The following is a 27,548-nucleotide window of genomic DNA, read 5'->3' as shown; positions in this document are numbered from 1 at the left end:
GCGGAGGTGGGGAACCCCCTCAGCAGAGTGGGGAACTCTCATTCCTGTGCTATTCTGTTGTATATCTTTGTATATATTGTAAATATTGTAAATTTGTATATATTCCCCTGCATATCCTACATTGCTTTGTATATATACAGCTCCACTGTTTTGCTAATTCAGCTGTGAGTTTTTTTTCTCCTTCCCTTCAATTTTCTTTCCCTTTAATTTACAGGGGGGAGGGAGGAGGCTTCTGGGCCTCACCCTTCCAACCCTACGACAGTAGCCCAGCAGTCAGCCAGGTTTAGTTCCAATCTCATATCTTTAGGCTGAAGCAGTTCAACTTCAAAATACAATGCTTCCTTCAGGTATTTCACCACAGGGTATTCCAATTCCTGGTAGGGCTCTGCATAAGATTTCTCTAGAAGAGAGTGTTGCTGTTAGAGTTTTCCTTTTTTCAGGGAAAGTATTTACAAGCTTTCTGCTTCACTCTTCTTACCGCCACTATTGACTTTAGCACAGTAATACTAAAACCTAGGAAAGCATATCAATGTAGAAAAATGGGGATAGGATGGCATTAAAATAAGAATAGACAATGAAAGCAAAGATCTTAGCTCTGAGAACCCCAAAGTAAGACATTCCTCCCCCTACAAAAACCATTGGAGCAAGACACTCACTCAGAATTGTCTCTATAAAGGTACTGAGGGATAAAAACAAAACGTGAAAAATTCATTCATGACACTCCAGTCAGGGGGAGGGTTTGGTTTAGGCTTCAGTTATCCCTTTTTGTTAGTGTAGTTAACATTTTACAGCATGTAGTTTCTCTCTGACATAAGTTCAAGTTTTCGGTTTTTTTTTTCAGGGATAACTCTGCTCAGCAGCACGTTGGAGGTTGATTGGAGAGAGAAATTTGCATCACACTGTGCTGGGTTGTGGCAGCCCCCTTTCACCACCCCTGGCAACAATAAACACTCAGACAAATGGATTGCAAAAGTGATGGAAAGTTTAAATAGAAAGCAGTGAACTTTTACAGAAAGCCAAAAGCACAGTGACAAAGAAAGATCCCAGAACAGACCCAGAGAGATCCCATCCCCACTTGAGGGTACACCCGAGACCCCCAGGGCTCCTTCTTCCCCCTCCCACTGCTACGCTAGTCTCAGCTGGCCAGATCTGAGACTGCCCATCGCCCCATGGCCTTGGGCCTAGCCAGGCCCAAAGCCAGGAGACATCTCCCCAGTTACCGGCTGTCGGAGGAGGAAGAAAAGAGAAGAGGGCGTACTAGACTCCGCACTGGATCTTATAGTGGGTGCAAAGAATTGTGGTAGGAAATACTACATAATTTCCTGTGTCCACCCCTCTGGGCTGGACTTCTGGACACAGGAAGTAAACATTGCAGGGGGGCACCCAGCTCAAACTGCAACACGCCACCCCTTATTTCATACCACAATCTTTGCACCCAAATTCATCATTAAATCAGAAATCTTCCGATGACGTTTGGCGAAGTCCATATCTTCATCTGGGTGTCCACCCAAACAGTCTCTCATTCAGGCTCAAGTGTCAGTCCATTCCAGTTCTTCTTCCCTCATCTAGTAGAACCTCAGTGATGCAGAGTTCACTCTTCTGCAGTGTAAGCTCTTCATGGATCCGTTGGACATCCTGGTCACCTGGAAAGAACCTCACAGCTTCTCAACCAAACCTTTATTCCCATCTCTATTTACTCAGCGGCATATTTCCACCCCTGGGGCAAGCCAGTCAGAACAATCAGGCTGTAACCGCTTCTTCACCCCTCCAGGAAAACAGCACGCTGAGCCTTTCACAACCCTGCATGGACCTATCCCAAGCCCAGTGCTGACCGCTTCCAGCCACGGCCCAAAGCTCTACAGATGCATGTCACAGTACACCGCCTTCCCACTAGGCGTTCGCGTACCAAGACGTGACAGCATCCAACAACACAACCCTCCCCCGAAAGAGGGAGGGGCTGCACCACAACCTACTGAGAAGAAGAGAGATGGAGCCAGGTGCTCGGCGCCATTTTTGGAACTCGTCCAAAACAAGTCGGGGAAGAGACTAGGGCTGGCCCCACCACAGCCTGAGCGCATGGCCAGGACCGCCGTCGCCGCTCCAAGCGCACGGCCGGGCCCGCCACCACCGCAGCCCAAGTGGACAGACGGGGCCCGCCGTCACCGCTCCGAGCGCACGGCCGGGCCCGCCGCCGCCCGAGCACACAGCAGGGCTCCGGTCTCCTCTATCGCCGCGGTACAGAATCAAAATCGCCTCCACCCCTCGGGCATTCAAACGCCTCCTCCAGCGAAAGCCATGAGCATGTCCTCAGGGCCCTTGAGAACAGCTTTCCAGCTGGAGTCCCCATTCGCCCATAGGGAGCCAAGCTCGCCCGCTCCGCCGTAGCTGGCCCTGCCATGCAGCGAGAACGGACCTGACTTTGATCTGCTCACCGCTGCTCCTCCCCCACTTCACTCCCCGCCGCTTTCTGCTGCTCCGCAGAGAATAAAGGTGGAGGAAGGGCAGGTCCCGCATTCTCAAGTGGTGCCCCAATTCCTATGGTTAAGAACCACCCCTGCTTGAAACAGCAGGAAGGGCTCTCTGCCACCGGCCACGCACCAGGAGTCCCCCTGCATCCACAAGAACTCACTCAATTGCCCCAACAACACCACTTGAGCCCCAACTGCCAAAAAACCAGAACGACGTCCAGAACTAAATTTAAACTCTCTTATCTTTTGCAATCCGATCTGCAGAGTAGCCACAATAACCAACTCCTACTCCTGCCTGGCTCGCCAAGAATGTAAGGGTTGGGGGGCAGACCCTCTGCCCACTTAACCATCCTCTGCTACCAAGAATGTGCTGGGTTGAGGCAGCCCCCTTCCCCACCCCTGGCAACAATAAACACTCAGACAAACGGATTGCAAAAGTGATGGAAAGTTTAAATAGAAAGCAGTGAACTTTTACAGAAAGCCAAAAGCACAGTGACAAAGAAAGATCCCAAAACAGACCCAGAGAGATCCCATCCCCACCTGAGGGTACACCCGAGACCCCCAGGGCTCCTTCTCCCCCCTTCCACTACTAGGCTAGTCTCAGCTGGCCAGATCTGAGACTGCCCATCCCCCCATGGCCTTGGGCCTAGCCAGGCGACATCTCCCCCAGTTACCGGCTGACGGAGGAGGAAGAAAAGAGAAGAGGGCGTGCTATACTCCACACTGGATCTTATAGTGGGTGCAAAGAATTGTGGTAGGAAATACTACATAATTTCCTGTGTCCACCCCTCTGGGCTAGACTTCTGGACAGGAAGTAAACATTGCAGGGGGGCACCCAGCTCAAACTGCAATACACACTCATCACACAAAACCTTCAGCATGCCTAGGCCAAGCAGGAAAATCACACATCAATAGTGGTAAATCTGATCTACAGATACTTGACTATTTATGTTGCATTCTAGAATGGATAACTTCTAGTAGAGGCATTAAAGTAGGTTTCCACTTCATCCTTGGAGATACTTAAAAGTTATCTAGGCATGGTCCTAGGCAACCTGTTCTATATGGTCCTGCTTGAGGAAAGTGGATGAACAAGAGGACATTAAGAAATCCCTTCCAACATCAACAGTTCAGTGACTCTATGGAGTCTAATCATGTTACCTTTGAAAAGCTTCATTGAAAGAGCAAGAGAGCCAAACCCTGGCTTAATATTGGGTGGTGGGTGGTTCTTAGATTCATATTTGACATCAACAGCTTGCTTGATTGCATACCAGCATGCAAATCTCAGTCTGAGGGAAAAAGTTTAGCATTAGTTTTTTCAGATACCAAAATACCTTGAACAATGTTTTTCTAGGGAATAACACTTACTGGTATAGTGGTGTATTGGTGCCAGGTCTGAAATAGAGTACTTCATTTTCATATTTCATAGTTGTGCTGTTGAAGTGAAAGATACACGTCATTGCAAACAGGATAGGTTAGAGATTACTTTGGTTTTGACAATATCCACACCCCTTCACTTGAATGACAGATTGCACTGAACAAAGTACACTTAGGAATGACCAGAAATCAATGGCCGGGAGCCCTGTGCCTGCTGAACTAGACCAGATGATAGGATCAGTGCTGGGCCCTGTGCTCTTTAACATCTTTATTGATGATCTGGATGAGGGCATTGAGTCCATCATCAGTAAATTTGCAGACGACACCAAGCTTGAGGTAGGAGTTGGTCCGCTGGAGGGTAGAGAGGCTCTGCAGAGGGACCTCGACAGGCTGGACAGATGGGCAGAATCCAACGGCATGAGATTTAACACATCCAAGTGCCAGGTTCTGCACATTGGCCACAACAACCCCATGCAGTGCTACAGGCTAGGGTCAGAGTGGCTGGAGAGCAGCCAGGCAGAGAGGGACCTGGGGGTACTTTTCGATGGTAGGCTGAACATGAGCCTGCAGTGTGCCCAGGCAGCCAAGAGGGCCAATGGCATCCTGGCCTGCATCAGGAACAGTGTAGCCAGCAGGAGCAGGGAGGTCATTCTGCCCCTGTACACTGCACTGGTTGGGCCGCACCTCGAGTACTGTGTCCAGTTCTGGGCACCTCAGTTTAGGAAGGATGTTGACTTGCTAGAACGTGTCCAGAGAAGAGCAACAAAGTTGGTGAGGGGTTTGGAACACAAGCCCTATGAGGAAAGACTGAGGGAGCTGGGGTTGCTCAGCCTGGAGAAGAGGAGACTCAGGGGTGACCTTATCACTCTCTACAACTACCTGAAGGGAGGTTGTAGATAGGCGGATGATGGTCTCTTCTCCCAGGCACCCAGTACCAGAACAACAGGACACAGTCTCAGGCTGCACCAGGGGAGGTTCAGGTTGGATGTTAGGAAGAAGTTCTATACAGAAAGAGTGATTGCCCATTGGAATGGGCTGCCTGGGGAGGTGGTGGAGTCGCCGTCATTGGAGGTGTTCAGGAGGAGACTTGATGGGGTACTTGGTGCCATGGGTTAGCTGTTTGGGTGGGTTGGATTGGTTGATGGGTTGGACACAATGATCCTGAAGGTCTCTTCCAACCTGGTTTGGTTTATTCTAATAAAGGTTATTCTAACAGCTCTGCCATAGCCAGGAAGAAACAGTTTATTGGCTAGCAATACCTTCAATATGACAGAACACCTCAGGAAGGGAGTGCACTGGGCCTAAGAAAAAGATCAGCTGATAATAGAATCAATGTATAGCATGAGATGTAACACTCACATAAACAAGCTGCACTTGTGTTGACCTGAGTTTGAGTATCATCTGATCCCTTTACTATTTGGTGTGTTTTCTGTTTATGCAGTGTGTAGACAACAGGAACAGGACCCACTCTAGTCTTGGGCCAGGTAGTCATTAGCAACAGTTAACCAGATTCTGCAAGGCATCAGCATCTCAACAGCATACACTCACATTCAAGGCCATTACCAAATTCAGGTGTCAAACTGAAGGCTAGTTTCACAAAGCACCTCGGTGTGACCGTTCGAGGCTGTGCCTTTAAGAAAGGGAATATGGTGGACGGAAGTTGGTAAATGAAAAGAACGATCTAAACTAATTTCATTGGTGAAGTGGGAGGAAGCACCTTCTGAACTGGGAGTGAACTGGGCATTCCAGCACTTTTCTATCAGTCTTGCTTGCGCTTGTCCTTCGGGCAGCATCTTGCAGCTCCTGGGCTTTCTGCCAAGGCTTCAGCCTTGAAACCGATAAGATATAAGGCCTGTATTAACTGCTTTCCGATTAACACAAAACTGCTTTTAACTTCTTTCTTTCTCTTTCTTTCTCTTTCTATCCCACTCTGGGGAAAGGGGGAAAGAGGGGAGAGCGGAGGTGGGGAACCCCCTCTGCTGAGGGGGGAATTCTCATTTCTGTGATACTCTATTGTATATCTTTGTATATATTGTACATATTGTAAATTTGTATATATTCCCCTGCATATCCTACATTGCTTTGTAAATATACAGCTCCACTGCTTTGCTAATTCAGCTGTGAGTTTTTTTTCTTTTCCCTTCAATTTTCCTTCCCTTTGCTTTACAAGGGGGAAGGGAGGAGGCTTCTTGGCCTTACTCTTCCAACCCCACCACATTTTTTTTTTTATTGTCGCCCAACGTGGGGCAGATAATTAGTTTAATTTATTACTTGATTGATTTAGTGTTTTCTAGCTGAATTAGCAAACATGAAGGTATTGTGGTTTGTGGAGCGATTATTCTTTTCAATTTTTGGAGCTCTGGTTTACAGATATTGTTTGGGTTTGATTTTGGATTACCTGGGTAAATATTTGGTGCGGACAATTCATATGTGGGTTATGTATAGAGTTAGATTATGGTATGGAAAATGCATGAATTTCTTACGGCCAGTGAGATACAGGAATGTTACCTCCACCACTCTCCCAATTGAGATAAAGGGTTTTAGGATTCCGCCTGAGGAGAGAGTAACTTTAGGTGATGCCTGGGACCCAAAGGTGATTTATGTGATGTGTATAATTCTGCTGCTAGTGATAACTAATGTATTTTCTCTGTATTCTTTGTGGCGAGAGAGACAGGTGTCCAGAGCTTGTTTTGTTATTAAAACTAGATCAAAACGAAAACGCTGTGGCTCTGGATCAGCCCCAGAGTCATCTAGTGATGAGGAGTGTGGAGACTCTCTGTCAGTTAAAAAGAGGGCTAAAAAGTTAATTGGTAAAGCAGCTCTAAATGAATTTGTTGCTGATTCCGGCAAGCTGCCAAGGGCGGCAACTGGTATCAACATGGCGCCTACCCCTTCTCCTCCTTCTTTTCTCCGTTGGCCATTAACGGAGCAACGTCACTTCCGCCCACTCCCTCGGTGGGACCAGAAGTCACTGCCCCAGCAGCTGATTTATCTCAGGACCTGTCAGCTTCCATTAGGGTGTCTGTAAATTCAAACACAGCTCCAGTTAAGGTGGATGTTTTAAAGACTAGAGGTGGAAAGGGCAAAGATCGAGAAGAAGAGCTGGAGACTGATCCTGGTGAGGGGCCCTCTACTCTAAAAGATCCCGCTGAGGAGGAAGAGAAGGTTTGTTTTAAAGATCTAGCTAACCTAGTGAGATCAAAGCAGGATAGAGATGAAGTTAGGAAAGCAGCTGGCAAAGGTGGTTCTCAGCTTAAAGAGATCCTTAGGAGAGTGACAGCAGGATTATATGGGCAAAAAAATTCAGGGAGACGAAGGGCAAGATGATATTTCAGAGTGTTCGTCACCCCGTGAGGAATTGCGAAATGTCCGTAAAGATTTCACCAGGGCAGATAAGGAGCCAGTTCTAGCTTGGCTTAGTAGGTGTTATGAAACAGGTGCTCCAGCTCTAACAGTTGGAGACAAGTCAGCAGCTCAGTTAGGAACTCTCTCAAGGGACAATGGAATAGATAGACATCTAGGCAGGGCTCTCGGTAAGGTTAATCTGTGGATATGCCTTTTAATGGCGGTTGCCCTGAGATACCCTTCCCGAGATGATCTTCCATGGAATCCTAAACCCTGGACTACCATTGATGAGGGAATTAAGCGCTTGAGAGAATTTGCTGTTAGAGAGCTACTCTATGGTGAACATGAAACTCTGAATCCTGACGACATTCCTGTGGGTATTGGTCTTGCTAAAAAGATCATCAAACTTGCTCCTTCTAATTATGCAAACATTCTGGCAAGCAGAATTGTGTCAAGAAGTTATGGTGGAGCTTCTCCTATGGTTGTCCAATTCAGTGATCAAATGAGACAATTGGAGGATAGCATGACACGTGGTTCTTTGGTTTCAGCCATTGAAACTCTGTCTGGAAAAACTGAGAGTTGCATGAAGGATCTGAAAGATTCCATATACCAATTGGCACAGAAGGATAATTTCAGTTCTTCCTCCAGGTGGGTACAAGTTTCATCTGTGAGGAATACACGTCCTCCAAGGAGGTCATTCCAAAACAGGTCATTCCAAAACAGGTCGTTCCAAAACAGACCACCAAGGCAATCACGTAGAACTATTTGGATAACTCGGCATGATCAGTTTGGTGAGAACATGAACCACTGGGATGGCCAACCAACTTCTAATCTTTTCAGGAGACTGAGGGAATTGCAAAGTGGCAGAACCCAAGGTAGCAATACCAGAAGGGTAGCTGTTACTTCCACAGTTCCCCAGAACGACTCTTGTGGCTCCAACAGTGGCTCCAGTTATAACATGCAAAGTTATAACCCTGCAAACTATGTGCAATGCACATGTGCGCATGTTCCCCATAACTAGGGGTGCCCTGCCTCCCGCCAGGGGGAGGAGAGGGATAACAGAGATAACAGAATCTATTGGGATGTGTACATCCAGTGGCCTGGCACTTCACAATTTCGGAAGTACAGGGCCTTGTATGACACAGGAGCTCAGTGCACCATAATGCCATCAAATTATCAGGGATCAGAGTCTATAACTATTCTGGGAGTCACTGCTGGATCCCAAGAGTTAAGGAAGGTGGAGGTTAATATAAGTCTAACTGGTAAACAATGGAGGAAGCATACAGTTGTGACCGGACCTGATGCACCTTGTATTTTGGGAATTGATTTTCTGAGAGAAGGGCATTTCAAAGACCCTAGAGGTTACAAATGGGCTTTTGGAGTAGCTTCTATGGAAATTGATGGACAAAAAATGAAGCTATCTGCCAGACCTGAGCTTTCTGATGAATCTGCAGTTGTGGGACAACATAAGATACAGGACATTAAGTTGCCGGTTGCTTCTCAGACTGTGCATCACAGACAATACAGTACCAACTGTGACTCTTTGTTGCCCATTCAGAATCTGATTCGTCAGTTGGAGAGTCAGAAAGTTGTCAGCAAAACTCATTCACCTTTCAACAGTCCAGTGTGGCCTGTGCGGAAGCAGAATGGAGACTGGCGTCTGACAGTAGACTACCGAGCCCTAAATGAAGTGACACCACCTATGAGTGCAGCAGTGCCAGACATGATGGAGCTACAGTATGAGCTGGAATCCAAAGAGGCCAAATGGTATGCTACCATAGACATTGCTAATGCATTTTTCTCTATTCCCATAGCAGAGGAATGCAGGCCTCAGTTTGCTTTCACCTGGAGAGGAATCCAGTACACTTTCAACAGACTGCCAATGGGCTGGATCCACAGCTCAAGCATCTGTCATGCAGTGATCCACGATGCTCTGGAGAAAGGAGGTGCTCCAGAATACATCCAGTTCATCGATGATATCATCGTCTGGGGTAAAACTGCTGAGGAAGTCTTCGAGAAAGGTAACAAAATCATTGACATTCTTCTGAGTGGAGGTTTTGCCATCAAGCGAGACAAGGTGAAAGGACCTACCACAGAGATTCAGTTTCTGGGAGTGCGGTGGCAGGATGGACGCCGACACATTCCAGTGGATGTGGTAAATAGAGTGTTGCAGTTTGAGCTGGGTGCCCCCCTGCAATGTTTACTTCCTGTGTCCAGAAGTACAGCCCAGAGGGGTGGACACAGGAAATTATGTAGTATTTCATACCACAATCCTTGGCACCACTATAAGATCCAGTGCGGAGTCTTGCACTCTCTCTTTTCTTCCTCCTCCGTCAGCCGGGAACTGGGGAGATGTCTCCTGGCTTTGGGCCTGGCTAGGCCCAAGGCCACGGGGGGATGGGCAGTCTCAGATCTGGCCAGTTGAGACTAGCGTAGCAGTGGGAGGGGGAAGAAGGAGCCCTGGGGGTCTCGGGTGTACCCTCAGTTAGGGATGGGATCTCTCTGGGTCTGCTGTGGGATTTTTCTTTATCACTGTGCATTTGCTTTTCTGTAAAAGTTCACTGCTTTCTATTTAAACTTTCCATCACTTTTGCAGTCTGTTTGTCTGAGTGTTTATTGTTTGCCAGGGGTGGGGAAGGGGGCTGCCTCAACCCAGCACATAGAGCCTCCACCATGGCAAATCCCACCAACAAGCAAGAGACCCTACATTTCTTGGGGATAGTGGGATTTTGGAGACTGCACATTCCTGGATACAGTCAGATTGTGAAACCTCTGTATGGTGTGACTCGAAAGAGAAACCATTTCCACTGGGGACCTGAACAACAAGCAGCATTTGACCAGATAAAGCAAGAGGTAGTTCAAGCAATGGGTCTGGGACCTGTCCTAGATGGTCCAGACATTAAGAACATTTTGTACACGGCTGCAAGTGACAATGGTCCAACCTGGTGCTTGTGGCAAAAAGCTCCAGGTGAGACACGTGGACGACCTCTTGGTTTCTGGAGTCGAGGTTACAGAGGTTCAGAGGCTAATTATACTCCAAGAGAGAAAGAAATTTTAGCTGCCTATGAAGGAGTGAAAGCATCTTCTGAAGTGATTGGAACTGAATCACAACTTCTCTTAGCTCCCAGATTACCAGTTTTGAATTGGATGTTCAAAGGCAAAGGCTCCACACCACATCATGCCACAGACTCAACATGGTCTAAGTGGATGGCTCTGATAACACAGAGAGCTCGAATGGGAAATCTTGAAAGACCTGGTCTAGTGGAGGTGATCTCAAGTAGGCCTGAAGGTACCAACTCTGCTAAACCTCCAGAGGAGAAAGTATCTCGTGCTGAGGAAGCTCCTCCTTACAATGACCTTTCTGATGATGAAAAGAAATATGCTTTGTCCACAGACGGTTCCTGTCGTCTTGTTGGAAACAAGCGAAGGTGGAAGTCTGCAGTGTGGAGTCCAACACGCCGAGTTGCAGAGGCGAAAGATGGAGAAGGAGAATCCAGTCCACTCTCATGGTGAAGAACCTCCTCCTCACATCCAGCCTGAATCTCCCCACCTCCAGCTTCATTCCATTCCCCCTAGTCCTATCACTACCTGATATCCTGAGAAGTCCTTCCCCAGCCTTCCTGTAGGCCCCCTTCAGATACTGGAAGGCGACAATTAGGTCTCCTCAGAGCCTTCTCTTCTGCAGACTGTACAGCCCCAACTCCTTCAGTCTGTCCTCATAGGAGAGGTGCTCCAGCCCTCTGATCATCCTCGTGGCCCTTCTCTGGACACGCTCCAGCACCTCCACATCCCTCTTGTAATAAGGGCTCCAGAACTGGACACAGTACTCCAGGTGGGGTCTCACCAGGGCTGAGTAGAGGGGGAGGATCACCTCCCTCGACCTGCTAGCCACACTTCTCCTGATGCAGCCCAGGATCTGATTGGCTTTGCGGGCTGCAAGTGCACACTGAGAGCTCATGTTGAGCTTTTTGTCCACCAGCACCCCCAAGTCTCTCTCTCCAGGGCTACTTTCCAGCCAGTCACTGCCCAGCCTGTATTTGTGCCTGGGATTGCCTCGACCCAGATGCAGGACCCTGCACTTGCTCTTATTGAACTTCATGAGGTTGGCCTGTGCCCACCTCTCCAGCCTGTCAAGGTCCCTCTGGATGGCCTCCCTTCCCTCCAGCGTGTCTGCTGCACCACACAGCTTGGTGTCATCAGCAAACTTGCTGAGGGTGCACTCAATGCCACTGTCCATGTTCCCCACAAAGATGTTGAATAAGACAGGTCCCAGGACTGATCCCTGAGGGACTCCACTTGTCACTGGCCTCCACTGGGACATGGAGCCATTGACAGCCACTCTTTGGGTGCGGCCTTCCAGTATCTGAAGGGGGCCTACAGGAAGGCTGGGGAAGGACTTCTCAGGATATCATGTAGTGACAGGACTAGGGGGAATGGAATGAAGCTGGAGGTGGGGAGATTCAGGCTAGATGTGAAGAGGAGGTTCTTCACCATGAGAGTGGTGAGACCCTGGAATGGGTTGTCCAGGGAGGTGGTCGAGGCCCCGTCCCTGGGGGTGTTTAAGAGCAGGCTGGATGAGGCTCTGTCCAACCTGATCTAGTGTGGGGTGTCCCTGCCCATGGCAGGGGGGTTGGAACTAGATGATCCTTGTGGTCCCTTCCAACCCTGAATGAAACTATGAAACTATGAAACTATGAAAAACAACCCCAACCACCTTTGAAGCCTCTTGAAATTTTATTTCAGCTTCAAAGGACATAGTGTAACATGTTCATATTTCACAGCTAGAGCATGCCTTTTAATTGCTACTTGCTGGCATCTTTACCTCATAGTTCATATGGGAAGAAAGAAAAGGGACAGAGATTGCCAAGTGTGTGCCATTGTCCCTCAGGCTGTAGTTGTACTTTGTCACAGTGTCTGGGGTCAGGTGCCAGTCTGAGATGAAAGGTTGCCAGTTTTGTTGCACATTTCCATGGGTAATAATGAGATGAAGGTTCCTCCCATCACAAAATCCTGTTGAGCTGGGCAGAACTGTAATATAGTCCAGAGTCAGCCAGCATGTTACATGCTGGTTTAAAACTGACAGTATCACTGGCTAAAGTTAGCCCAGTTAACAGCTAAGTTTGCAGCCAAGCTGGTATTGTTTTGCCCAAGTTCCACTAGTTTACCTGCATCTTCAACAGCTGACACCATTATGACTGGGACTGCAAATGTCTCACTTGTTGGATAGATTATGAACACAAGTGTGACATTCAGGATGTATGCTCTCTTGTTTGCTCCCATGTACTAGGAAAATCACCAAGGTTATCTCCTGTATAGAATGATGTGCTCCAGTGTCTTAGTACACACCTTTTTCTTAACACTTATTGAATCAAGTGGGACTCGTATTATGTAGGCTTTGCTTCCATTAGGATGTCTGATCTCATCTGTTAAGTATCCATGCTGAACAGCTCCAGGTACAGCAACAGTTGCCTCCTCAATGGTTAAGTTCACAAGCTCCACATCTGGGAGGAATGTTCCCACTGTCACATTCATTAGCCTTGCAGTCAGATTTGAATCTGAAAAGAAACAACAACATTAAGCTCTTAACAATACCAACATCTCCAGTAAATTCAACATTAGGCTACTTACTGTTGGTTATAGTAAGTTCTACTTGTTCAAATGGTGTTTCTATTTCTTTGATGATGGTATGTTTGGTTAGGCCCCCTTTACCATCTTCCCACTGATGTTCTAAGAACATGTTGATGGTGTATTTTACCCCATGCTGTCCACTGCTCACAGAAGTCTAGAATTTCAAATCAACGGTCTTTAGCAGCACAACAGTTGTATTGTAGCTTCTTCACTGTGAGGGCAGTGTGGGTCTGGAACAGGTTTCCCAGATCAGTTGTGGATGCACCATCCCTGGAAGTTTAAGGCTCAGTTGAATGGGGCCTTGAGAAACCTGGTCTAGGGGAAGATTATCTTACTCATGGCCAGGGGGAGTGGGAATATGGAACAAGATGATCTTTAAGGTCCCTTCCAAGCCAAATCATTCTATAATCTCAAGGTCATCTAGAGCTATAGTGCCAGATAATTCTCTCAGTTTAGGAAGCATGAACTCTTAAGCGCCCCTTGCTGTATCCCTGCAAGTTTAGATTCTCTCGAAATACCCAGAGCACTTACTATGGAAATGAGGAACAATTTTCCAAGTTTAAAGCAGCAGGGGACTATTTCACCAGCAAAAGGACTCCTCCTGCACCTTCCTTTGAAGTTCATTTGTAACAACATTTGCCCAGGATTCAGGTCACTCCAAGCAACCAGATTTGAATATACAGTCTCAGTCCACCCCAGTACCACATGATCTGGTAGACAAATGGGTTGTTCCCATGCTCTTAAATGGTCTGTGTAAAACAACAACTGCATGCTTTACAGTCCAGTTAGTGTTGTCTCCAATGAGTAGGACATCAGAGCTAAGAGGCAAAAGCTCCATATTAACCTCAGGCTGGAGACAAATCAATAGTTCTGTGCAGTATTTTATCCATCTCTGCTTGTAATGAAAGAAGTTCTTCACAAAGCAGTGCTTACAAGAGCTTTTCTTCCCTCTCATCCCAGTATGAACAATGATTCCTACTCATAATAAAAGCATAGGTCTAACAAGTCACTAACCTTGTAGTAGCCACCTACTGCACCTATTGATATCTTCATTGTAATTGCATTTAAATAATTTACTAACACGTATTTCCTGGAATCCATTTCTTTGGCAGAGAGTTTGCGTAGATCCACACCAGCTTCAACCAAGACGTCCTTAAAACCAGTTGCTCCAGCAGAGAGCAGTTGAATATATTTTGGAACAGTCCAGATGATTGTGTTATTAGTGTAGTCCACACCATCTTAGGGACAAGATACAACAGCTGTTAGCTCATTACTCTAGTTGTAATTTGGTCACTGTGCAGTTAAGCATTGGAGTAAGCTGTTGCTTTCCTCACCTACAGGGCATGCCACAGCAGTATCCACCATCAGGATCATCCATAGTTGTTTGTAAAATGTACTTGATCTCACTGCAAAAAAGGTAATTCCTTGATCCTGTAGGAAGAGATCCAGTTAGACCTACATAGCCTGGCATCTTGCTGGGGCAGAATGAGCATACCAACCTCAACCAACTGAATTTGTCCAGCAGTGTATGGTAGTCACAGCAGAACCCTGGTGTCTGTGGTGTTGAGTCCATAGCCTGCACTCTGAGCATCACTCACAAGCAGAGCCTTTTTTTCTTCTGGCTGATGAAAGACTATTTGCCATATTGAGGCTTCCCCAGCTTTTGCCTACCCAGAGGAATTAATGAACAGTTTAGGCATGTTCCAAGTAACAGATTCACTATTCTGAAACATTTATTATATTGAACTGCATGGTATTTTTGTTGCCTTATTTTAAGTACTGCTAGTGGGATAGTTCACTACCCACACATACAGAAAATTATCTATTCTAAGTAGCACTAGCTTTTACTAGTAAGAAAATCTGTAGTTGGCTGAGGGACTTAAAGCTTTTTAACCTACAGAAGACTGAGTGGGATCTTACCAATCCTTGTGAAGATTTCAAGTGTGGGTATCAGGAGGATGGGGCCAGTCATTCTTCAGTGTTTCCCACTGACAGGATGAGAGGTAACAGGCACAAGCTTGAACATAGTTCTATCTACACATGAGGAGGAAGTTCTTTACTTGGAGAGTGGTAGAGGACCAGAACAGCTGCCCACAAAGGTGGTGAAGTCATCATTTCTGTAGTCATTCAAAACCCATCTAGATGCCATCTTGTGCAACCTGATTTATATGAACCTGCTTGGCAGAGGGGTTGGACTAGATGATCTTCAGAGGTCCTTTCCAACATCTATCACTCTGCAATTGTGATTTACCTCTGGAAAGGCAGAAGTCCAGTCTGCAAGTTATCACAGTATCACAGTATCGCTTAGGTTGGAAAGGACCTCGAGGATCATCGAGTCCAACCTATCAACACAGACCCCATGACTAGATCATGGCACCAAGTGCCACGTCCAATCTCCCCTTGAACACCTCCAGGGTCGATGACTCAACCACCTCCCTGGGCAACCCGTTCCAATGACGAATGACTCGCTCGGTGAAGAACTTCCTCCTCACCTCGAGTCTAAACCTCCCCTGGCGCAGCCTGAGACTGTGTCCCCTTGTTCTGGTGCTGGTTGCATTCATCTTGAATGAATTCTTTCACAATCTGTGGAACCTCCCTCCTGACAGAAACCTGAAGGCAAAAAAGCCTCTGTAAGAGGATTGTTTGTAGCACTCATTTCCTTATCGTGAACACTCTTCAAGTCTTTTCCTATAGAGAATATTCCTTCTAACAAATACTAAATTACAGCAGAAGATGCCATCATGAGCAGTGCATTATCTATACTCCTCCTGATTTCAGCTTCTTTTTATTTTCCACCTATCTCTCCTTTTCTACTTCTGGTTAAGGCCAGGAATTACTTATTGACTCCCACAGTTTGTTGTTTCCCCCCTCCCAGAGCAGTCTCTTTCCTCTCGTCTCTGCATTTCTCCCCAGCAAATTAAGTAGGAAAACTTCCTTCAAAAACTATACATTTCTGCTATATCCAATAAGATGTGTGGAGACAGCATTTACTGAGTTAAATCCATTAGCTTAACTTTTTGAATACTCACAGCTTTATTGGTTATTAATGGTGGCAGGTAGGCTATATAAGCCCAATATTAATGCATCACTAAACTCAAGATGCATGCTGTGCATTCACTAGCAAACTGTTGATAGTGGGGCTTTCAAAATCTGTTTCCAATACACATTCCTAGCATCTAATCAGCTCCAAAGAGAGCATCCTCCAGTACTTGCCTCCTTACATTAATTACCTTACCATAAATACTTCCAGTACTTACCTCCATGTAGTTACTTTCACATACTAACTCTCTTGGATTCCAAGGACCATAACGACAACTTGCACTTTTCAGATGAACTGTAGCATTTTTTATATTAGGAGTAGGAGATGCTTTGATTTGTATAGTTACTATGAAAACATCTTTTTGCACAGAGTGAACATTTGCTGGTTAGAATTATTTTCCCTAGTTAGGCACAAACTATCCTTGTGAACTAAGTAAATCGCAAAACCCACATGCCAGCCTCTGCACAGAAGAGCAATTCCATACTGAAGCATTATTGCTTTCTACTTGATTAACTACATGAGTTTCATAGTTTCATAGTTTCATTCAGGGTTGGAAGGGACCACAAGGATCATCTAGTTCCAACCCCCCTGCCATGGGCAGGGACACCCCACACTAGATCAGGCTGGACAGAGCCTCATCCAGCCTGCTCTTAAACACCCCCAGGGACGGGGCCTCGACCACCTCCCTGGACAACACATTCCAGGGTTTCACCACTCTCATGGTGAAGAACCTCCTCCTCACATCTAGCCTGAATCTCCCCACCTCCAGCTTCATTCCATTCCCCCTAGTCCTATCACTACCTGATATCCTGAGAAGTCCTTCCCCAGCCTTCCTGTAGGCCCCTTTCAGATACTGGAAGGCCACAATTAGGTCACCTCGGAGCCTTCTCTTCTGCAGACCGAACAGCCCCAACTCCTTCAGTCTGTCCTCATAGGAGAGGTGCTCCAGCCCTCTGATCATCCTTGTGGCCCTTCTCTGGACACGTTCCAGCACCTCCACATCCCTCTTGTAATAAGGGCTCCAGAACTGGACACAGTACTCCAGGTGGGGTCTCACCAGGGCTGAGTAGAGGGGGAGGATCACCTCCCTCGACCTGCTAGCCACACTTCTCCTGATGCAGCCCAGGATCTGATTGGCTTTGCGGGCTGCAAGTGCACACTGAGAGCTCATGTTGAGCTTTTTGTCCACCAGCACCCCCAAGTCTCTCTCTCCAGGGCTACTTTCCAGCCAGTCACTGCCCAGCCTGTATTTGTGCCTGGGATTGCCTCGACCCAGATGCAGGACCCTGCACTTGCTCTTATTGAACTTCATGAGGTTGGCCTGTGCCCACCTCTCCAGCCTGTCAAGGTCCCTCTGGATGGCCTCCCTTCCCTCCAGCGTGTCTGCTGCACCACACAGCTTGGTGTCATCAGCAAACTTGCTGAGGGTGCACTCAATGCCACTGTCCATGTCCCCCACAAAGATGTTGAATAAGACAGGTCCCAGGACTGATCCCTGAGGGACTCCGCTTGTCACTGGCCTCCACTGGGACATGGAGCCATTGACAGCCACTCTTTGGGTGCAGCCATCAAGCCAGTTCCTTATCCATCTAGTGGTCCACCCATCAAACCCATGTGTCACCAGTTTGGAGACCAGGATGTGGTGTGGGACAGTGTCGAAGGCTTTGCTCAGGTCCAGGTAAATGACATCAGTTGCTCGCCCCTCATCTATTAATTTTGTCACCTGCTCATAGAAGGCCACCAGGTTGGTCAGGCAGGATTTGCCCTTGGCAAAGCCATGCTGACTGCTCCCAATCACCTCTTCACTATTCTTTTGAGCGAGTAGTGACTCCAGGAGGATCTGCTCCATGATCTTTCCAGGCACAGAGGTGAGACTGACTGGCCTGTAGTTCCCTGGTTCCTCCTTCTTGCCCTTTTTGAAGATGGGGGCAATGTTTCCCCTTTTCCAGTCTGTGGGGACTTCACCAGATTGCCATGACTTTTGAAATATAATAGAGAGGGGTTTAGCAACCTCATCTGCCAGTTCTCTCAGTACCCGTGGGTGTAACCCGTCGGTCCCATGGACTTGAACACTTTCAGGTTCTTCAGATGATCACGAACCTGATCTGCACTTACAATGGGCAGTTCTTCCTCCCCGTCCCTGGCTTTGACTTCCATAACATCAGGAGTGTGGCTAGAGGCCCTTGCAGTGAAGACTGAGGTAAAGAAGTTATTAAGTACCTCAGCCTTTTCCTCATGCATATACATGCATATAGGTGTGTAAGTACACAGAAACAAATTATTTGGGAAGAACACTGGACAAAAAAGCTCCCCAAGATACAGCAAATCTTGCCTTTTTATGACATGCAGCAGTGACCAATTAACACAAGTAGCCAAAGGTTTTAAGCTTTTGCCCTTACGCATCTCTGACACTAAGTATTAGAGCAGAATGCAATACAGCTGTCACACAGAACTCCCTATTCTTAGCCAAAAGAAAACAGTTGCCATTTAAAAGCATATGTGGTATGCTTCTTCATGTGTTCATCTGTAGGCCATTGAAATGTCAATACCATGGAGTATTTTCTGACCTCTGGATATGTTTAAGAAGAACAAAATAGTTTTCTGCTAGTAGATTTTCTAGATGTGACCTCAGTTAACACCTATCAATAGTTTTGTGACCTATTGCATAAAGGTCATAAAACAGCACTACAGTCAAAATGTCTATAACAGACTTACCTCTAAGTGAGAATGACAGCTTAGTGCAGAAGCATGAAACTCAATGTTATTCCAGTTGCTGTAAGTTACTGTATAGCCACATTGTGATGCCATGGCCTCATCCAGCTCCCAGGCTATGCCAGATTGATCTATGGGTAATTAGTGAACAGCTATATTAATGAGTGTAACTCTTGTTTTGCAGACTTCCTGCTTTAGAACACCACTTGTTGGCTAAGCCCACAGAGAGGGGCCAACTAACTCTTCTAAAAGTTCATTCAGTATCTATATGCCACCACCAAGTGTCTTAACTGCAGGCAAAGAAGACTGAGAGCCACAAGTACAAAATCAGTAAAGTAGTGCCAGCTTCAACTCGTGAATTTTCCAAACAGTCTGTGCTATTATTGGGGAACATTTTTACCAGGAGGATAATGTTATTGAACAGTACAAGGCAGTTTCTAGGCATGGAAGTACAACTTCAATCCAAAGATAGCAATATCAAGTGAAGATATGGCTATGTTATCACAAAACAAGTCTGAAGGACTCCATGCAAAAATAAAGGAAGCATTTGACTGCAGCTACAGTGAGGTCCAATATATTAAGATCTAGGATTTTAGAATAATCCAGGGAATGCTAACATGGGAGGGCTTCAGAGAATTTTAAGCATTTCACCACATACAATTCCCTCCACAAGTTTTTCTAGATCAACTTACCAACAACAAAAAAAGATAAGTATTTGTCTTCAAAGTATTCTGTACTCATTGTTATACGCAAAATATTCCCCAAGCACTCTGAATTCATGGGTCCTGTGTTGAACATATTAAAAGGCTAGTAAGAAGGGGATTAAGAGTAACATACAAACTGTGACCGGTTGAGGCTGTGCCCTTAAGAAAGGCAATATGGTGGACAGAAGTTGGTAAACAAAAAGAAGGATCTAAACTAATTTCATTGGTAGAGTGGTGTGGCCGGTTGACGTTGCCCCCTTAAGAAAGGGAATATGGTGGACGGAAGTTGGTAAACGGAAGGAATAGTCTAAACTAATTTCATTGGTGAAGTGGGAGGAAGCACCTTCTGAGCTGGGACTATACTGGGTTTTTCCAGCACCCTATCTTCAGTCTTGCTTCCGTCTTTGCTTCGTGCAGCAGCTCTGCCTGTGCTGGGCTTTCTGCCAAGGCCTCGGCCTTGAAGACAGATAAAGGCCGGTATATTAACTCCCTTCCAATTAACACAAACTGCTTCTAACTTTTTTTTCCTCTCTTTTCTTTCTCTTTCTATCCCACTCTGGGAAAGGGGGGGAGAGAGGGGAGAGCGGAGGTGGGGGACCCCTCTGCCGGGGGGGGATTACTCTCATTTCTGTGTTGCTCTGTTGTATATCTTTGTATATATTGTAGATATTGTAAATTTGTAAATATTCCCCTGCATTCCCTACATTGCTTTGTAAATATAGCTCCACTGCTTTGCTAATTCAGCTTGCGAGTTTTTTTTCCTTTCCCTTCAATTTTTTTTCCCTTTTACCTTACAAGGGGGAAGGGAGGAGGCTTCTTGGCCTTACCCCTTCCAAACCCACCACATTTTTTTATTGGCGCCCAACGTGGGGCTCGATAATTAGTTTAATTTATTACTTGATTGATTTAGTGTTTTCTAGCTGAATTAGCAAACATGAAGGTATTGTGGTTTGTGGAGCGATTATTCTTTTCAATTTTTGGGGCTCTGATTTACAGGTATTGTTTGGGTTTGATTTTGGATTACCTGGGTAAATATTTGGTGCGGACAATTTATATGTGGGTTATGTATAGAGTTAAATTATGGTATGGAAAATGTATTAATTTATTATGGCCAGTGAGATACAGGAATGTTACCTCCACCACTCTCCCAATTGAGATAAAGGGTTTTAAGATTCCGCCTGAGGAGACAGTAACTTTAGGTGATGCCTGGGATCCAAAAGTGATTTATTTGATGTGTATAAATCTGTTGATGGTGATGGTAATCGCATATTTACTGTTCTCTTTACGGCGAGAGAAAAAGGTGTCCAGGGCGTGTTTTGTTATTAAAACTAGATCAAAAAGAAAACGCCGTGGCTCTCGATCAGTCCCAGAGTCATCTAGTGACGAGGACTGTGGAGAACCCATGTCAGTTAAAAAGAAGGCTAAAAAGTTAATTGGTAAAGCAGCTCTAAATGACTTTGCTGATTCTGGCAAGCAGCCAAGGGCATCGGCTGGTATCAACATGGCACCTACTCCTTCTCCTACTCCTTCTCCTTCTTCTTCTTCTCCGTCGGCCATTAATGGAGCAACATCACTTCCACCCACTCCCTCAGTGGGACCGGAAGTCACTGCCCCAGCAGCTGATTTATCTCAGGACCTGTCAGCTTCCATTAAGGTGGCTGTAAATTCAAACACAGCTCCAGTTAAGGTGGCTCCTTTAAAGACTAGAGCTGGAAAGGGCAAAGATGGAGAAGAAGAGGAGGAGACTGATCCTGGTGAGGGGCCCTCTACTCTAAAAGATCCTGCTCAGGAGGAAGAGAAGGTTTGTTTTAAAGATCTAGCTAACCTAGTGAGATCAAAGCAGGATAGAGATGAAGTTAGGAAGGCAGCTGGCAAAGGTGGTTCTCAGCTTAAAGAGATCCTTAGGAGAATGACAGCAGGATTTTATGGGCAAAGAATTCAGGGAGATGAAGATGAAGATGATATTACGGACTGTTCTACGCCCCGGGAGGAATTGCGTGATGTCCATAATGATTTCACCAGGGCAGATAAGGAGCCAGTTCTAGCTTGGCTTAGTAGGTGTTATGATACAGGTGCTTCAGCTCTAACAGTTGGAGTCAAGTCAGCAGCTCAGTTAGGAACTCTCTCAAGGGACAATGGAATAGATAGACATCTAGGCGAAGCTCTCGGTAAGGTTAATCTGTGGATACGCCTCTTAATGGCGGTTGCCCTGAGATACCCTTCCCGAGATGATCTTCCCTGGAATCCTAAACCCTGGACTACCATAGATGAGGGAATTAAGCGCTTGAGAGAATTTGCTGTTAGAGAGCTACTCTATGGTGAACATGAAACTCTGAATCCTGATGACATTCCGGTGGGTATTGGTCTTGCTAAAAAGATCATCAAACTTGCTCCTTCTAATTATGCAAACATTCTGGCAAGCAGAATTGTGCCAAGAAGTTATGGTGGAGCTTCTCCTACGGTTGGCCAATTCAGTGATCAAATGAGACAATTGGAGGATAGCATGACACGTGGTTCTTTGGTTTCAGCCATTAAAACTATGTCTGGTGATATACAGAATTGCATAAGAGAGTTAAAAAATGAATTTAGAAATTCCATATCCCAATTGGCACAAAGGGATAGTTTCAATTCTTCCTCCAGGTGGGTACAAGTCTCATCTGTGAGGAATACACGTCCTCCAAGGAGATCATTCCAAAACAGGACATTCCAAAACAGGTCATTCCAAATCAGACCACCAAGGCAATCACGTAGAACTATTTGGATAAATCTGCGTGATCAGTTTGGTGAGAACATGAACCGCTGGGATGGCCAACCAACTTCTAATCTTTTCAGGAGACTGAGGGAATTGCAAAGTGGCAGAACCCGAGGTAGCAATACCAGAAGGGTAGCTGTTACTTCCACAGTTCCCCAAAACGACTCTTATGGCTCCAACAGTGGCTCCAGTTATAACATGCAAAGTTATAACCCTGCACATTATGTGCAATGCACATGTGCGCATGTTCCCCATAACTAGGGGTGCCCAGCCTCCCGCCAGGGGGAGGAGAGGGATAACAGAGATAATAGAATCTGTTGGGATGTGTACATCCAGTGGCCTGGCACTTCACAATTTCGGAAGTACAGGGCCTTGGTTGACACAGGAGCTCAGTGCACCATAATACCATCAAATTATCAGGGATCAGAGTCTATAACTATTCTGGGAGTCACTGGTGGATCTCAAGAGTTAAGTAAGGTAGAGGTTAATATAAGTTTAACTGGTAAACAATGGAGGAAGCATACAGTTGTGACCGGACCTGATGCACCTTGTATTTTGGGAATTGATTTTCTGAGAGAAGGGCGTTTCAAAGACCCCAGAGGTTACAAATGGGCTTTTGGAGTAGCTTCTATAGAAATTGATGGACAAAAGTTGAAGCTGTCTGCCAGACCTGAGCTTTCTGATGAATCTGCAGTTGTGGGACAACATAAGATACAGGACATTAAATTGCCGGTTGCTTCTCAGACTGTGCATCACAGACAATACAGAACCAACCGTGACTCTTTGTTGCCCATTCAGAATCTGATTCGTCAGTTGGAGAGTCAGAAAGTTGTCAGCAAAACTCATTCACCTTTCAACAGTCCAGTGTGGCCTGTGCGGAAGCAGAATGGAGACTGGCGTCTGACAGTAGACTACCGAGCCCTGAATGAAGTAACACCACCTATGAGTGCAGCAGTAACAGACATGATGGAACTACAGTATGAGCTGGAATCCAAAGAGGCCAAATGGTATGCTACCATAGACATTGCTAATGCATTTTTCTCTATTCCCATAGCAGAGGAATGCAGGCCTCAGTTTGCTTTCACCTGGAGAGGAATCCAGTACACTTTCAACAGGCTGCCAATGGGCTGGATCCACAGCTCAAGCATCTGTCATGCAGTGATCCACGATGCTCTGGAGAAAGGCGGTGCTCCAGAACACATCCAGTTCATCGATGATATCATCGTCTGGGGTAAAACTGCTGAGGAAGTCTTCGAGAAAGGTAACAAAATCATTGACATTCTCCTGGATGCAGGTTTTGCCATCAAGCGAGACAAGGTGAAAGGACCTACCACAGAGATTCAGTTTCTGGGAGTGCGATGGCAGGATGGACGCCGACACATTCCAGTGGATGTGGTAAATAGAGTCTCTACCATGGCAAGTCCCACAAACAAGCAAGAGACCCTACGTTTCTTAGGGATAGTGGGATTTTGGAGACTGCACATTCCTGGATACAGTCAGATTATGAAACCTCTGTATGATGTGACTCGAAAGAGAAATCATTTCCACTGGGGACCTGAACAACAAGCAGCCTTTGACCAGATAAAGCAAGAGGTAGTTCAAGCAATGGGTCTGGGACCTGTCCGAGATGGTCCAGACATTAAGAACATTTTGTACACGGCTGCGAGTGACAATGGTCCAACCTGGTGCTTATGGCAAAAAGCTCCAGGGGAGACACGTGGACGACCTCTTGGTTTCTGGAGTCGAGGTTACAGAGGTTCAGAGGCTAATTATACTCCAATGGAGAAAGAAATCTTAGCTGCCTATGAAGGAGTGAAAGCATCTTCTGAAGTGATTGGAACTGAATCACAACTTCTTCTAGCTCCCAGATTACCAGTTTTGAATTGGATGTTCAAAGGCAAAGGATCCACACCACATCATGCCACAGACTCAACCTGGTCTAAGTGGATGGCTCTGATAACACAGAGAGCTCGAATGGGAAATCTTGAAAGACCTGGTCTAGTGGAGGTGATCTCAAGTTGGCCTGAAGGCATCAACTGTGCCAAACCTCCAGAGGAGAAAGTAACTCGTGCTGAGGAAGCTCCTCCTTACAATGACCTCTCTGATGATGAAAAGAAATATGCTTTGTTCACAGACGGTTCCTGTCGTCTTGTTGGAAAGAAGCGAAGGTGGAAGTCTGCAGTGTGGAGTCCAACACGCCGAGTTGCAGAGGTGAAAGATGGAGAAGGAGAGTCCAGTCAATTCGCAGAGGTAAAAGCTGTCCAGCTAGCTCTCGATGTGTCTGAACGTGAGAGATGGCCAAAGCTTTATCTCTACACCGACTCATGGATGGTAGCCAATGCTCTATGGGGTTGGCTAAAGAACTGGAAGAAGAGTGGTTGGCAGAGGAAAGGAAAACCCATTTGGGCAGCCAACCTGTGGCAGGACATTGCTGATCGAATCGAGAGAATTCCAGTGAAAGTGAGACACATCGATGCTCACATTCCTAAGAGCAAAGCTACTGAGGAACAGCAACACAACCATCAGGCAGATCTAGCTGCAAGACTTTCTCAAGTAGACATGGACTCTAATCTTGATCTCGACTGGAAACACCGAGGTGAGATATTCTTAGCTCGGTGGGCTCATGATTCGTCAGGACATCAAGGTAGAGATGCAACATACCAATGGGCTCGTGACAGATCCATAGACATTTCCATGGATGCTATCACACAAGTCATCCATGACTGTGACATTTGTGCTGCTATTAAGCAGGCAAAACGACTTAAGCCCTTGTGGTATGGTGACAGATGGTCCAAGTACAAGTATGGTGAAGCTTGGCAGATTGACTACATCACTCTACCACGTTCTCGTTCTGGTAAGCAATATGTGCTTACTATGGTAGAGGCAAACACTGGATGGTTGGAAACTTATCCAGTTCCACATGCAACTGCACGCAACACCATTCTCGGTCTGGAGAGACAAATCCTGTGGAGACACGGAACTCCAGAGAGGATTGAGTCAGACAAGGGAACTCATTTCAAGAACAACCTTGTAAAGAACTGGGCAAAAGAGCACGGTATTGAGTGGATATTCCACATTCCCTACTATGCACCAGCTTCAGGGAAGATTGAACGCTACAACGGTTTGTTGAAGACCACTCTCAAAGCCATGGGAGGTGGATCTTTGAAAAACTGGGAAAAACATTTAGCACAAGCAACCTGGCTGGTAAATAGTAGAGGTTCAGTGAACCGAGCTGGACCTGCACATTCAGATTTGCTACGGAAAGTAGAAGGTGATAGAGTTCCTGTTGTTAGAGAAAAGAATCTGTTAGGTAAAACTGTTTGGGTATTTTCACCCTCAGGAGAGGCTAAGCCTATCCGAGGGGTGGTTTCAGCTGAAGGTCCGGGTCACACTTATTGGGTAATGCAAGAGAATGGTGAAATTCAGTGTATTCCACAAAGAAATTTAACTTCAGCTGAAAGAGGTTGATTTCAAACTGTTGTACAGCTACTTCGCGTCCAGAGGAAGAGTCAACAAGGAATCTACGGTGCACGAACCCTGAGATCCCTGAGAGCCCTGAGTCAACTAAGAGACCCTGAGAATCCCTGTTCCCCTTTTCTTTGCTTCGTCGGCGAAGAAATGAACTGTTTTCCATTTTTCTCATTTTCTGTTTTTCTTGGACTTTTGAATCATCTACATCTGAGCATAGCCGGAATGGACTATGAACTTTACTCACGAACTGTAAATATCGTTTTGGATTGGATGGACAGTATGAACAGCCAATGAAATTGTTTAGAAGGGGTGGACTGTGGCCGGTTGACGTTGCCCCCTTAAGAAAGGGAATATGGTGGACGGAAGTTGGTAAACGGAAGGAATAGTCTAAACTAATTTCATTGGTGAAGTGGGAGGAAGCACCTTCTGAGCTGGGACTATACTGGGTTTTTCCAGCACCCTATCTTCAGTCTTGCTTCCGTCTTTGCTTCGTGCAGCAGCTCTGCCTGTGCTGGGCTTTCTGCCAAGGCCTCGGCCTTGAAGACAGATAAAGGCCGGTATATTAACTCCCTTCCAATTAACACAAACTGCTTCTAACTTTTTTTTCCTCTCTTTTCTTTCTCTTTCTATCCCACTCTGGGAAAGGGGGGGAGAGAGGGGAGAGCGGAGGTGGGGGACCCCTCTGCCGGGGGGGGATTACTCTCATTTCTGTGTTGCTCTGTTGTATATCTTTGTATATATTGTAGATATTGTAAATTTGTAAATATTCCCCTGCATTCCCTACATTGCTTTGTAAATATAGCTCCACTGCTTTGCTAATTCAGCTTGCGAGTTTTTTTTCCTTTCCCTTCAATTTTTTTTCCCTTTTACCTTACAAGGGGGAAGGGAGGAGGCTTCTTGGCCTTACCCCTTCCAAACCCACCACAAGTGGGAGGAAGCACCTTCTGAACTGGGAGTGCAGGAGGGTATCCTGGGCATTCTGGCACTTTTATCTTCAGTCTTTCTTCCTCTCATCCTTAGGGCAGCAGCTCTCTGTGGTGGGCTCTCGGCCAAGGCTTGACCTTGAAAAACTGATAAACTGCAAGGCCTGTATTAACTGCTTTCCAATTAACACAAAACTGCTTCTGACTTTTTTCTCTTTCTCTCTCTTTCTAACCCGCTCTGGGGAAAAGGGAGAGAGAGGGGGGAAGTGGAGGTGGGGAATCCCATCAGCAGAAGGGGGAACTCTCATTTCTGTGCTACTCTGTTGTATATCTTTTTATATATTGTAAATATTGTAAATTTGTATATTCCCCTGCATTTCCCTGCTTGGTAAATATACAGCTCCCATTGCTTTGCTAATTCAGCTGTGAGTTTTTTTTCCTTTTACTTCAATTTTCCTTCCCTTTACTTTACAGGGGGGAGGGAGGAGGCTTTTTGGCCTCACCCTTCCAACCCTACGACATTTTTTTTTCTTGGCTTACTTAACGTGGGGCAGATAATTAGTTTAATTTATTACTTGAGTGATTTACTGCTTTCTAGCTGAATTAGCAAACATGAAGGTGTTGTGGATTGTAGAGCGGTTATTCTTTTCAATTTTTGGGGCTCTGGTTTACAGATATTGTTTGGGGTATGTATAGAGTTAGATTATGGTATGGAAAATGTATTGATTTATTATGGCCAGCGAGATACAGGAATGTTACCTCCACCACTCTCCCAATTGAGATAAAGGGTTTTAAGATTCCGCCTGAGGAGAGAGTAACTTTAGGTGATGGCTGGGACCCAAAGGTGACTTACTTGGTGTCTGTAATTCTGCTGCTGGAGATAATTATCGTGTATCTCCTGATTTCTTTGCAGAGAGAGAGAAAGGTGTCCAGGGCATGTTTTGTTATTAAAACTAGATCAAAAAGAAAATGCTGTGGCTCTGGATCAGCCCCAGAGTCATCTAGTGATGAGGAGTGTGCAGAATCTCTGTCAGTTAAAAAGAGGGCTAAAAAGTTAATTGGTAAAGCAGCTCTAAATGAATTTGTTGCTGATTCTGGCAAGCTGCCAAGGACGGCAGCTGGTATCACCAT

The 27,548-nt window shown here is 46.0% G+C and overlaps 1 protein-coding gene across 1 annotated transcript; it reads right to left on the bottom strand.

Annotated features, from left to right (window-relative positions):
* Window positions 1-239: 239 nt before the first annotated feature.
* On the bottom strand, window positions 240-27,548 carry LOC137443503 (uncharacterized). The gene is given in 16 exon segments (XM_068143267.1): window positions 240-400; window positions 3,627-3,754; window positions 3,834-3,909; window positions 11,994-12,215; window positions 12,353-12,470; window positions 12,534-12,742; window positions 12,816-12,969; window positions 13,830-14,053; window positions 14,150-14,246; window positions 14,315-14,482; window positions 15,067-15,098; window positions 15,374-15,425; window positions 16,073-16,212; window positions 18,567-18,698; window positions 19,260-19,374; window positions 27,507-27,548. Coding segments are annotated over 16 exon segments (2,070 nt in total).

The sequence above is a fragment of the Melanerpes formicivorus genome, unplaced genomic scaffold, assembly GCF_026170545.1.
Source record: "Melanerpes formicivorus ecotype bairdi unplaced genomic scaffold, bMelFor1.0.p_v2 SCAF_9, whole genome shotgun sequence".
Lineage (NCBI taxonomy): Eukaryota > Metazoa > Chordata > Aves > Piciformes > Picidae > Melanerpes > Melanerpes formicivorus.
Note: the sequence above shows the minus strand (reverse complement) of the source record. Positions and strands in the feature narration are given on the sequence as shown.